We start from the raw sequence: 13309 nt of genomic DNA on the forward strand, positions 1-13309 counted from the left end.
CTGCTTTATTTAGAAAATGTGGACCACCACTACATTATGTGAATAATTTTGGATGCTATCATAACTATTTTTGCTACATTTTAATAATTTTTACAAGCAAAAAAGTACAGTTTCTAATGATGCAACATCATTCTAGTCGTCATTAGATTTTCAATAATTTGAGGAATGAGGATATCGTAAATATGAAACATAACCTATTCAGAATAAAGCAATAAACTCCATTATACGGTAGACCTAATATTTTCAATCTGGTAAAAATTATAGGTCAAATCAAATTGATCGTTGTTCAATCGACAATTTGCTGTCCAATTTCCAATTTTCCTCGATAAATGTTTCATTGAAACGAGTTGAAGAGTATTGTATCTCCTACTATAGTGATATCCACTTCAGTCGTCAATATTCCCTTTTTTATGGAATGCCATTCAGCCAATGCTGACTTTTTGAAGTGAATCTCTTGATAGAATCTATTCATCAACCTAGTTTCAGCTTTCTGTCGTTGCATCAGCATAGGGGAGACACAATAGTTGACTTGAAAATTGAAAAAAAAGACTAAAAGGTACTCAACGCTATATGACAAAAATATAATGGCTACTTGTACTATTTCGATGGGGTATTCCCACTTACAATAGGGTACTTGGAAAACTTATCTATCAAAATTAGGAGGAAAACTGTGAAGTAAATTGCAATAATTTTTTTATCAGCGAATGAGATAAATTACTAAAGGTGTAAAGGCTGTTAATAGTTTTGCCTATATGCAGTATAGATTTCATCTTTGAACAGCCAAGAATGAAAAAGAAAGTTTATCCACTATTACAGAAAAATACAGTAATTTCTTACCTGATAGACTCATTTCACATTCAACGATTTACTTTTCTAAATGATGAATTTATTAAAAAGTGATTCTAGTTTAACAGTATCTATAGTGATTACAGTTATAAACTTTCATTTTAATCTTGCAGAATGTGTTGTATTTACAGACTGTGGTGAGATTTTTTATTATTTTTATATTATAGAAGAATAATTGTAATAAGAAATTGACTGGAAATTATATTTATTACAATAAGAATAAATAAGTCTGTATATAAAAATGGTTTATGGCCTACATAAAAATAATAGGTACCGATATAATAATTATATTATTCAAATGCTCTGAATATTAACTCTATTAATAAACTTTTTGATTAATGTAGACTTCCATTTTTTTGTTTTATATGGAAATATAATATATAAATTCATAATTTGCAAAATTGTAATATATTTTTCATTTGATTAATCTATTGAATTTCACAAATTCTGTGAAAGTAGATTTTACAAAGTACCGGGTTCTTCAACATCATCATCTTCTTACAAGGATTAGGCTCTATTGGCCTGTATACCGGTGTATAACACCTGCTGCATCCATTTCTTTCTTGGTCTTCCTATGCCTCGCTTTCCTTCGGGTTTGTACTCCCATGCTAATATTGGGAGCCTATTGGATGGCATTCTGAATAAATGAGTACTTAGACCAATTTTCCCGAAATTTCTTCAGAATATCCGGGTACTTTATTTACGATGAATCACTAAAATAAGCCATCCACCCATCCTTACTTATTTTAAATTTATATTTCACAAGTTTTATAGAATTATTTTTATATCATCTATTTAAGATAAATTTATACTATTAGAGAATTCATATAAAGTAGTATAGTTGAGTTACCGGTAGTAGTCCAGTCAATATAAACATAAAAAAGGGGGTGTGCTTGCAATTTATATTGTAGTTCTGATTTTTTAATATATTATTTGGCTACATAAGAGAAGTCCAGAACCAATTTCTTCATGCAAAATTTCCTTGTGCTAGATACAGAGTGACCCAAAAACCTCGTATTTTCGGCTCATTTTCCAGTTTTCAGCTATTTCTGCCAAATCTCGCAATCGGACAGAAAAATTTGCTCTCGCTTTTTTTTCTAGATTATGGAATTCTGAAAAAAGAGATCATTCGGAACTCTCTATCTCCAATGAGTACTGAGTTATGATTTTTCAAAAATGAATGAAATTTGAAGAAAAAAATCAATTTTGATGAATTTTAGTTTTTGATCAACAATATCTTCCGATTGTTACCATTTAAATGTATAATTCAGAGATTTGGCAGAAATAGCTGAAAACTGGAAAATGAGCCGAAAATACGAGGTTTTTGGGTCACTCTGTATCTAGCACAAGGAAATTTTGCATGAAGAAATTGGTTCTGGACTTCTCTTATGTAGCCAAATAATATATTAAAAAATCAGAACTACAATATAAATTTCATGCACAAATAATATATATATATATATATATATATATATATATATATATATATATATATATATATATATATATAGTGACTGGACTATATGTACCTATTATCTTATTTCCAGGTTCAAAAGCTGCGAATGTTATTAGTGTCCATGTACAAAACTGTTCTGTCGACGATAAATCATGCCAGATTGAGACACAATACATAGATTCCGTCAAATTTGGGATACATTTTACCACAGGTGAGTTCCCTAGTTGAAGAAATAAAACCCTGCAGTCACTATTATTGCGAGATTTAGACATGCAAAGGAAGTCTACTATAAAGGGAAAATTGAAAATTGTAATAACAACAGCATGAAGTTGTGGAAGTGCATAAACGAGGTTGTAGGTGAGGCCAGTATCAAGGAAACGAGTATTGAACTTGATGCTCACTCCCTCAACAATTATTTCACAAATGTGGGTAAATTACAAGCTCAAACTATCAATATCCCTGATAATACTGGTGATCGATTTCCTGCAATACAGATCGATAACACGTTTTTTATCAGACCAACTTGCCCAGTTGAAGTTGAGGCAACTATTAAAAATCTAAAGAACAACTGCAGTCCTGGTATTGATGGTCTAGGTAATATTACGCTGAAGAAAATAGCCAATTTTATATCTCAACCTCTCGCTTTCATTTTTAATAGATGCTTTGAGGAGGGATATTTTCCCGAGCACCTCAAATCAGCCAAAATAAAACCTCTATTCAAACAAGGTGACCCGACTAATCCCTGTAATTATAGGCCGATTAGTCTTATCAGCAACCTTGCTAAAATAATGGAGAAACTAATAAAGTCAAGAGTTGTTTCTTTCTTGAATCTTAACAAAATAATCAACAAGAACCAATTCGGTTTCCAAACTGGTAAAAGTACATCTGACGCTCTAATAAAATTCATCAATACTTTATCTGATAAAATAAACTCCAATAAGAAAACTATTGCGGTCTTCCTGGATATACGCAAAGCTTTTGATACAATACCTCATAATACTTTGTTCAATAAACTGGAGTCCTATGGTTTCAGAGGAGTCTCGCTTAAATTGTTCAAAAGCTATCTGAGTAATAGAACCCAGTCCCTAACCATAAATGATCAATCTAGTGTAACTAACTTGACTTCTTATGGTCTTTCTCAAGGTACTGTACTTTCTCCCATCCTTTTCATACTCTATGTAAATGACTTTTTAAATTTAAGACTTCTAAACTCAACTGTGATATCCTTTGCAGATGATACTGCAGCTATTTTTTACGGAAATTCATGGAATGAAGTTCATACTATAGCTGAAAATAATATGCTTTTAATTAAGAAGTGGTTAGATAAGAATACCTCAAGTTTAAATATTGAAAAAACTAATTACATTACTTTCTCTGCAAATAGAGTAGGGCAGCCTAACGAGAATCAAGATTTGAGACTCCATTCTCAGTGCAATTTAAACTTGGGTAATTGTGATTGTCCCACCATTAAAAAAGTCAATAATACTAAGTATTTGGGAATTATAATTGATGAAAACCTTAAATGGGATGTTCATATTAAATACATATGTAGAAAAATTAGATATTTATCCTTTAAATTTTACCAAGTTAACAGAATTCTTAATAAGAACCACCTGAAAATGATGTATCATGCTCTAGTCAAGTCAATTCTGCAGTATGGCATAGTTGTTTGGGGAGGCTGTTTCAACTGTCATATTGCTGAATTATTTGTAGCACAAAAACTGATAATTAAAACTATATTAAACAAACCCAGGCTCTATCCAACGGATATGGTTTTTAGTGATTTTGAGGTCATGACTATACGTCAATTATACATAAAAACCGTAATTGAGTACTTAATAAAATATAGATCCGATTTTCCTCTCACAATAAACTCTACTCTTAATTATTATAATCTAAGGGCCACTGCTAACAAATATGTAACCTATAACACTAATATTGAATGTATAAGGAGGCAATTAATTTACATAGGTACTAAAATAATAAACCTCATTCCAAATCACTTTCTCATGGACAATAAGATCAGCGGAAAAATTAAACTGGATATAAAAAACTGGACATACAGTAATTTCTTCTTCCATTTAGATATATGACTCGAGATTTCTGCTCCAGCATTTTTTTTTCATTAGTTTTTTCATTTTTCAGTGGACTCGCTTACCTTTATTTTAAGTACCTATATTCCTCTGTTTTCTTCCTTCCCCCCATTTCTCCCTTCCTTTTTTCCTCATTACTTCTCTTCTCTTCTTTGCCTGCCTATTACATGGGAAACCATAGTTGGCTAGGTATCTTCCTCTCTTTTTTTTCTCTTCTCCAACACACCCAAACATTAAGCCCATGGTTTTTTATATTTGTAACATTTTATTGTGTTTTATTTGTTTCGTAAATCTTTGTAATTTTGTTTTGTCTTGTTTTGTGTGTTTTTAATAAATTGAAATTGATAAATTGAAATTGATTTGTTTTCATTCTTTTAAATTGGTTTATGTCTATTACTACCGTAAGTTACCTACCTGAAGCTGCGAGAATTTTAAAGAATAGAATAGAATAAAAAAACGTTTATTGAATAAATAAGCTACGGTACCTTAAGCGAACCTCAAAGAGGCTGCTTGACAAAGTACTATTATACAAGACATGTAAATTCTAATATAAATATACATACTCAGTAAAATGTATATCAGTGAACTTTATTTTTACTTAACAGTTAAATTAACTTATCAGTTTATTTCACTGTTAAATTTACTACAGAATTTACTTAACAGTTAAAATTATATCATGATATTAATTAATTGTTGGCTCAGCTCTCAAAAATCCAAAGAGTGTTATAAAATATAGTCAACATGAACTTACATACAAAAAATATAACAGAATGAATTACAACAATACAATACATTAATAATAAGTTACATTATGTTACATCTAAAGTGTAATCGTTCAACCAGATCTTTAAATTTCTTTTCAACAGGCACATATTAACAAACTCAGCACAATTATCGGGTAAATCATTGACATACCTATATTATGATGAATAATAATGCGATACTAATTGTGATTGGGAACATTAAAGGCAATTGCTGTGAATTAAAAACAAATCCAATCAAGTTAATCTTTATTCGATGCTTTCACAACAGACAATACAACATAGTCCAGTCAAATGGTCATTTTTCAGGAAACAGCTCCGAAAGAATTTTTCTTGTCGGTTCTATCTACGGTATGCCAATATTGAGTTGAGAGAATAGTAGATCTTATTGATCTGAAACGTTTCTTGTTCTATTACAAATAATTCAGTACCTACACCATATGAAGTTGAATCGGAATGTTTAAATTTATCTTTCTGAAGTATGAAGATGTAACTTTTACAAAACAAAATAGAATGAAGAAGGTTCACAATATAGGTACTTTCAAAAATGCGAGAACTGCTATAGAAGTGGAATTTTATCCATGAAGTACCAGTAAATACTTTAAACATTTTATAACGTTTCTAAGAGATATAAATAATTGAATTTTGAAAATGAAAAGTGTCAAGATAAAGTTTTTCCTCCCAATAAGTTGTGAAACTCATCTCATATATATTCCTGTATTTCTAGAGATTGGCATCTATGATCCAGTGACCTCCATTGGAACAGCTCGCAAATGGGGCATGCATGCGCAGATTTTTTCAAATCTGAATATCTGCAATAATAGCTTGAGTTGTCCACTGCAGCCTGATAATCATTTTTATAAGGATGATGTCCTTGTGCCCGGATGGGTCCCCAAGGTAAAAATTTACACAAACAAGGAAAATGTTATTATTTGTGAAGAGATTTTTTATAATGTGTGATGATATTGAATCATCATATGACTAGTGTTTTTCTTCTTATGTTTCTGTTCAGATGTTGAACTATTTATTCTAATTTTGAATCTGTTATGAATTCATTACTGATCAATAAAGCCTAGAATGCAGAGGTTTTTCATTACAATTTATTGATCAGTAATCTAAAATCATCAAATCAATTCATCTTATCAAATACGAGTCAATCAATTTCTATTCTCTATTTCACAATTTCTATTCAACAACAAATGTATAATCTTCAAATCTTTTCTGGATCGAAAACTGAAAATTCGCGTTACGATGGACAAATTTTTGAAACCAGACAAGTTTGATGGTGATCCGAATTCTCCAACAGCTCTACAAGAATGGAACTTCTGGCTAAAGACTTTTGAGAATTTCATCGCATCTTTTGACGAAGAAGACATCGATGATGAAAGTAAGTTGCGGTTGCTTACCAACTTTCTATCTCATTCTGTTTATCAAACAATTGCCGACAAAAATTCATATACTTCGGCTATTGACGCACTAAAATCTGCATATGTAAAACCAATAAATGAAATATTTGCTAGACATAAATTGGCAACTAGAAAACAGTCTTCAGATGAGACAATTGACCAATATAACCAAGCTTTACAACAACTGAGTAAGAATTGTGGGTTTGCAGATGTTGATTCTGAAACTCATAGGAAAACATACATTCGTGATTCATTTATCCGGGGCCTCAGCTCTCATCAGATAAGACTGAGATTTTGGAGTTTGACAAGCTAACTCTTGATGAAGCTATTAAAAAAGCACGTGCCTTGGAATCTGCCAGAAATCAATCAGCTTCTTACTCTTCCGAAATAACTCTTAATGCCACTTCAAATAATTCTTCAGAAAATTCATGTAAAGAAACAAATTTGTCAGCTGTAAAAACTGGAAGCTCAAGTTTTCAAAAATGTTATTTTTGTGGTCGTCAGCGACATAAAACACGTCAGCAGTGCCCTGCACTAAATGACTCATGCGAAAAATGCCAGAAAATAGGTCATTGGAAAAATGTCTGCAAATCTACTAAAACTTCTTCATCTTCGGCGCTTATTGCAGCCTCTACTGTTCTTGAAAATGCTACAGTACAAGCTCAGGTAAACAACATTCCTACTTCTGCTTTGATAGATACAGGAAGCTCTGAGACATTTATTTCACACTGTTTTGCTAAAAAATGTGGACTTGAAATGTACCCTACAACTGGTGCAGTGTCCATGGCTTCAACATCACTAAGAAAGAACATTTCCTTTTATTGTGTAGCTCATTTAGAATTTTCAGGTCAACATTACCCCAAAACAAAATTCAGTGTATTGCCTGATTTGTGTGCTAATGTTATTGTAGGACATGACTTACTTAATCAACACTCTGAACTTAGAGTTTCATTTGGAGGAACTAAACCCCCATTGACTATCAATTATCTGGCTCCAGCAAAGATAGAACCTCCACCACTTTTTGAGTTTTTAACTAAAGACATTAAACCTATAATTACTAAATCCCGAAAGCATTCTCTTGAAGACACTAGTTTCATGGAGAAAGAAATTGAGAAACTGCTAGCTGATGGAATTATTGAAGAAAGCAGGTCTCCCTGGAGAGCTCAAGCATTTGTAGTGAAGAACGAAAATCACAAAAAGCGAATGGTAATAGACTATTCTCAAACTATTAACCGATACACACATCTTGACGCATATCCCCTCCCTAGTCTTGAAGATATTGTTTCTAAGGTCTCAAAAAACTCTGTATTCACCACTATTGACTTGAAAAGCGCTTACCACCAGGTACCCATACGAGAAAAAGATCGACCTTTCACTGCATTTGAGGCATGTGGCCGTTTGTATCAATTTCGAAGGCTTGCTTTTGGTCTGACAGATGGTGTACCCACTTTTCAGCGAGTCATTGATAATGTTATTAATAATGAAAAACTTGAAAAAACGTATGCATACCTGGATGATGTGACAATATGTGGTAAGAATCAGAAGGAACATGATTTGAATCTCAAAAAATTCTTAGATGCAGTACAAAATACAATTTTACAATCAATACAGAAAAAAGCAAATATTCACTTACTTCAATAAGCTTGCTTGGCTATAAAATTGAAAATGGGACAATTTCTCCTGACCCTGAACGTCTGAAACCATTGCTCAATCTTCCACCCCCAGATAATAGAAAGGCTCTTGAGCGAACAATTGGAATGTTTGCACACTATTCCAAATGGATATCCAATTATTCAGATAAAGCTAAACGGCTTCTTACAGCAAAGACCTTTCCTTTGACTTCTGAAGCTATAGCTGACTTCAATCAACTCAAAACTGAGATTTCTAAGGCAGTAGTTAGTACAATTGACGACTTTGAACCTTTTGTGGTTGAAACAGATGCATCTGATTTTTCAATTTCAGCTGTCCTATCACAGTGTGGACGTCCAGTAGCATTCTTTTCTCAGAAGCTGAATGATAGTGAGCGTAAACATTCATCCATTGAAAAAGAGGCTTTTGCTATTGTGTGTGCTCTTAAAAAGTGGAGACATTTCTTACTTGGAAGATTCTTCAAAATTATCACTGACCAGCGCTCTGTATCATTCATGTTTGATATGACTCATCAAAATAAAATAAAAAATGAAAAAATACAACGATGGCGATTGGAGATGTCATGCTACAATTACGAAATAATTTACAGACCAGGAAAGGACAACCAAGTAGCAGATGCACTTTCCAGAGTGTGTAATGCAACTCAAACCGATAAATTACACTCCCTACACTGTGACTTGTGTCACCCTGGAGTGACCAGAATGATTCATTGGGTAAGAACTCATAATTTACCCTATTCAGTTGAGGATGTCAGAAAAATGACTTCTTCATGTCAAACATGTAATGCCATAAAACCTCAATTTTTCAAGAAATTGAAATCTACTCTCATAAAGGCGACACATCCATTTGAAAGATTAAGCATGGACTTCAAGGGTCCTCTTCCATCAAAAACTAAAAACAAATATTTGTTGACAATAATTGATGAGTACTCTAGGTTTCCGTTTGCATACCCTTGTCCGAATATGAATTCATCAACTGTAATTCAGTGCCTTGTGAACTTGTTTACCACATTTGGTTTACCTTCTTATGTACATACTGACAATGGAACCTCTTTCAAATCCAGAGAGCTGCAGGAATTCCTTCATAATCGAGGAGTAGCCACTTCCATGTCATCACCTTATAACGCACCAGGAAATGGCCAAATCGAACGAGAAAATGGTACAATTTGGCGCACAGTGTCTCTTACATTGAAGCATAGAAATTTGGATGTATCTGATTGGGAATCTGTGCTCCCAGATTCTCTACATTCTATTCGATCCCTATTGTGCACGGCTACTAATGAGACGCCACATGATAGGATGTTCCGACACTATAGACAATCATCTAATGGTATAGCACTTCCAACCTGGCTTGCCCCTTCAAACAAAGTCCTAATGAAAGTACCTATACGAAGAAGTAAATTCGATCCATTGGTCGAGGAGGTGGATATTCTTCAAATCAACCCACAATATGCCAAGGTACGGCTTAGTGATGGAAGAGAGACAACTGTATCATTGAAAAACCTTGCCCCTCGAGGAGAAGAGAGCATTCAAGAAGATAACGATAAAAATCAAGATGATACAAATGCAGGATCAAGCCTTAGTGATCACGCAGAGCCTGAGAACAATCAAGAAAATTATCATGAAAATCAAGATGAAACAAATACAGGATTCCCCCTCAGTGATGAAGAAGAGCCTCCTGATGGCACCCTGCGAAGATCTTATAGAGAGCGCAAAATGCCTTCTTATTTGAAAGACTATTCATTGAATTCCTAAAGACGGGAAGAATGTGATGATATTGAATCATCATATGACTAGTGTTTTTCTTCTTATGTTTCTGTTATCAGATGTTGAACTATTTATTCTAATTTTGAATCTGTTATGAATTCATTACTGATCAATAAAGCCTAGAATGCAGAGGTTTTTCATTACATAATGTTAATGATTAGAGTAGGCACGGAACTGTTTGTGTTATAATACAATTTATACTGAACATAAATAAATAATTTAGTGATTAACTTGATTCAGTTTCTTTTATTTTATAAAAGATTTAGCATGAAATCGTATTCTTTAAATCAGGCACGTAGCCAGGATTTGGTTTTTGGGGGGGGTGGTTTTGGTTTTGTGGATTGATGTGGTAGGCGGGGAGGGGGGCCAAAGTTTCAGCCTGTCCCATATTGCAATGCACTATGATCAATATTGTCATACTCATTTCTCTATTAACGAATAAACGATAGCACATAAATAAAGACACTTTAGTTTCATAATAACAATGTAGAGGAGCAATGAATTACATAAAATAGTAAGTTTGTTAATTAAGTAATTTTCTAAATAATGTTTCAACTATTTACCGTACGGTATGTGATGTTTTGTTCCTCCATATCAAATACATTATTATTTTATATGTTCAATTATTGTAGCTCAACTATTATAATAGCTGGTCTGTTCACAGTCTAATTTCTCAATCATTGATATTGAATAATGTGTCTAAAGAAGTATTAAATGAGGATACTGGAACGTTTAATTATATTAAATCACTAGTTGTTATATTATAATATAAAACACGACCAGTAAAGGGTATTTTATCCCATTCTCAAGAGTCAAAATGAATTATTTTGCAGTTTACTGTGTAATAATTCGAGGCTGTTATGTGCAGGTTTCTGTATAATTCCTGTATAAACCTGCAGGTCTTGTGCAGGTTTCTGTATAATTCATTTTGACATTTGAGAATGGAATTAATACCCTATACTAGTCATGTTTCATATAAACGGGTACTAATTATTTTCTAAAATAAAAAATTAAGAATAGATAGTTGTCATTTATTTATTATTTTTAAAGGGACGGATACAAGGATCCAAAGGTTCAAAGAGCCCCACACGTCAACCGAAGCTTATTATTGTGTTTCCAAGTAGTATGTTAGTTAGGCAAACCAATACCTGTGTCCTTTACAAAAACCAGGAGTTTTTCCCTATGCTAACATCTCATTCATCACCTGGTTGCTTGTCGCAATCCAGTGTGATATGCTTGGCAGTATCTTCAGAATGATTTGTCCTCGTGACCTACGTGAGTTTCACTCCTGGCCCTCTTTGAAGATCCTTCCGCTGAGGAAGGAGTGGGCAAGTTGCCTCTAGGGTGCCTGGCCACCCTTGACTCAGCCTCTTGACCCACATTTGTGCCTGGAGTTTCACCCATCTCTGGTCTCTTGGGTTTTTCTTTTTGCCCCTCTGAAACTTTGCAGGGTCAAAAGCCTCACCTCTCCCAAGAAGTTTTGCCTGAGCGACCGCCCTTCTTTGAGCAGTAGTGAGGATTGGTCACTCCACCCACAAACTCTTGACCTGCGTGAGTTCCACTCCTGGCCTTTTTCTAGGTCCTTTCGCTGAGAGAGGGGACGCCAAACTGCCTCTAGGGCGCCCGGCGCCCGGCCACCCTCGACTCAGCCTCTTGACCCACATTTGTGACTGGAGTTTCACCCATCTCTGGTCTCTTGGGATTTTTTTGCCCCTCTAAAACTCTGCGCAGGGTCAAAAACCTCACTTCTCCCAAGAAGTTTTGCCTGATTGGCCGCCCTTCTTTGAGCAGTGGTGAGTTTTGGCCTACCCATCCACATACTCGTGACCTACGTGAGTTCCACTCCTGGCATTTTTGTAGGTCCTTCCACTGAAGGAGGGGTCACCAAATCACCTCTAAGGCACCTGGTCACCCTTTTGGGGGCTGAAGCCCCTCAAGCCCCCCCCCCCGGCTACGTGCCTGCTTTAAATCTTTATAAAATAAGAGAAACTAAATCAAGTTAAATTAGGTACCAAGTAATTTATTTATAATCTGTATGTACATTGCATTAGAGCAAATTGCATTGTAAAAACATTTGTAAAACATGTTTGAGAAGATGAATTATGAATGAACAACATGAGAACTGATCAATTTCAAGAACTTCAAACTCAATTGAGGTGTAATAGGCCTACTATTATACGGGTATTATTGTAATATTGATGTAAGAGATTATTCCATGACATGAATATGTCTATAACATTTTTAAATGTATATAGACTATAGTGGAGTTTTGCATTGAAATATCTTGAATTGTTATAATTATTATTATTATTAAATGAAAATCCAAACCAAATGCTTTCAACCACCTTAAAGACTTCTGCTACGGTACAGTAACAAGAGGTGGCTGACAGCATTTAATTTGTATTTTCGTTCAATAATTATTATTATTACCGGTATATACATTAATTAGCATTTGAATTAAATACAATTTCTACATTCCTCCGCATTTTAAATTGTACCGTACATGAACATATTATTTTTATACTCTATATGATAGATCATGATGATATTCATGATATGTGCACATATATTTCTCCATGATACTTTATACCGCAAAATTTCATGTTTTCTGCTCGACATTGACGAACATATTCATTAATTGAAAAATAACTATAGGTCGGATAAAAATGATCCAGACACCAATAGAAAGGAGACATTCTCTCCGTTAATTTGATATAAAATTATAAAGCATTACGACGCCCCATGATTCTGAGAGAAGTGTAATATTTAAAAGAAAAACAAATCCTTGCAATATTTCCAATTTTATCATAAAAGATAAATTTCCTTCAAATCCTTCAACCCTGAAACGTTTTTAGCACTACTAGGATATCGGGGATGATATTCTAAATCCAATTTCTAACGTTGAATTGGAAATTCGAGAAAATTTCAATTTTACAGGAATTCGCAACCTTGTAATTTCTTCGGATGGAGGGCCAAGTCTCAACTTATTTTACACAGACTATAGTGCGTGTTATAAAAGCATATTATTTTGCCATATTATTTTAGCTGATGAGTAGTTGTTGATGATAATGTGTAGGATTATTTATTAGTACGTTCTCTATTATTTCGAAAAATTTATTAATTTTATTGTTACAGGGTGAAGCCAGTGTTCAATGGAAGCTATCTTCAGGATCTGTTGAAATTCTCTGTGTTGAAGTTGATGTGAATGTGCTGTAATAAAATTCAGGATAACAATAAAAATTCATCAATCATATTATCATCTTGATATTTGGATTTTATACATTATAATCATGTTGATTGTATAATGAAATTTGAATATTTGAAACTAACT

General features: G+C 33.6%; 1 protein-coding gene across 1 annotated transcript; it reads left to right on the plus strand.

Moving 5' to 3' along the window:
- Nucleotides 1-720: 720 nt before the first annotated feature.
- Nucleotides 721-13307, plus strand: LOC111054611. The gene is made up of 4 exons (XM_022341666.2): nt 721-983; nt 2394-2513; nt 5884-6053; nt 13114-13307. The coding sequence occupies exons 1-4, from the start codon at nt 878-880 to the stop codon at nt 13192-13194; spliced, it is 477 nt and encodes a 158-aa protein (XP_022197358.1). The 5' UTR covers nt 721-877; the 3' UTR covers nt 13195-13307.
- The last annotated feature ends 2 nt before the right edge of the window (nt 13308-13309 follow it).

The sequence above is a fragment of the Nilaparvata lugens genome, chromosome 11 (assembly GCF_014356525.2).
Source record: "Nilaparvata lugens isolate BPH chromosome 11, ASM1435652v1, whole genome shotgun sequence".
NCBI lineage: Eukaryota > Metazoa > Arthropoda > Insecta > Hemiptera > Delphacidae > Nilaparvata > Nilaparvata lugens.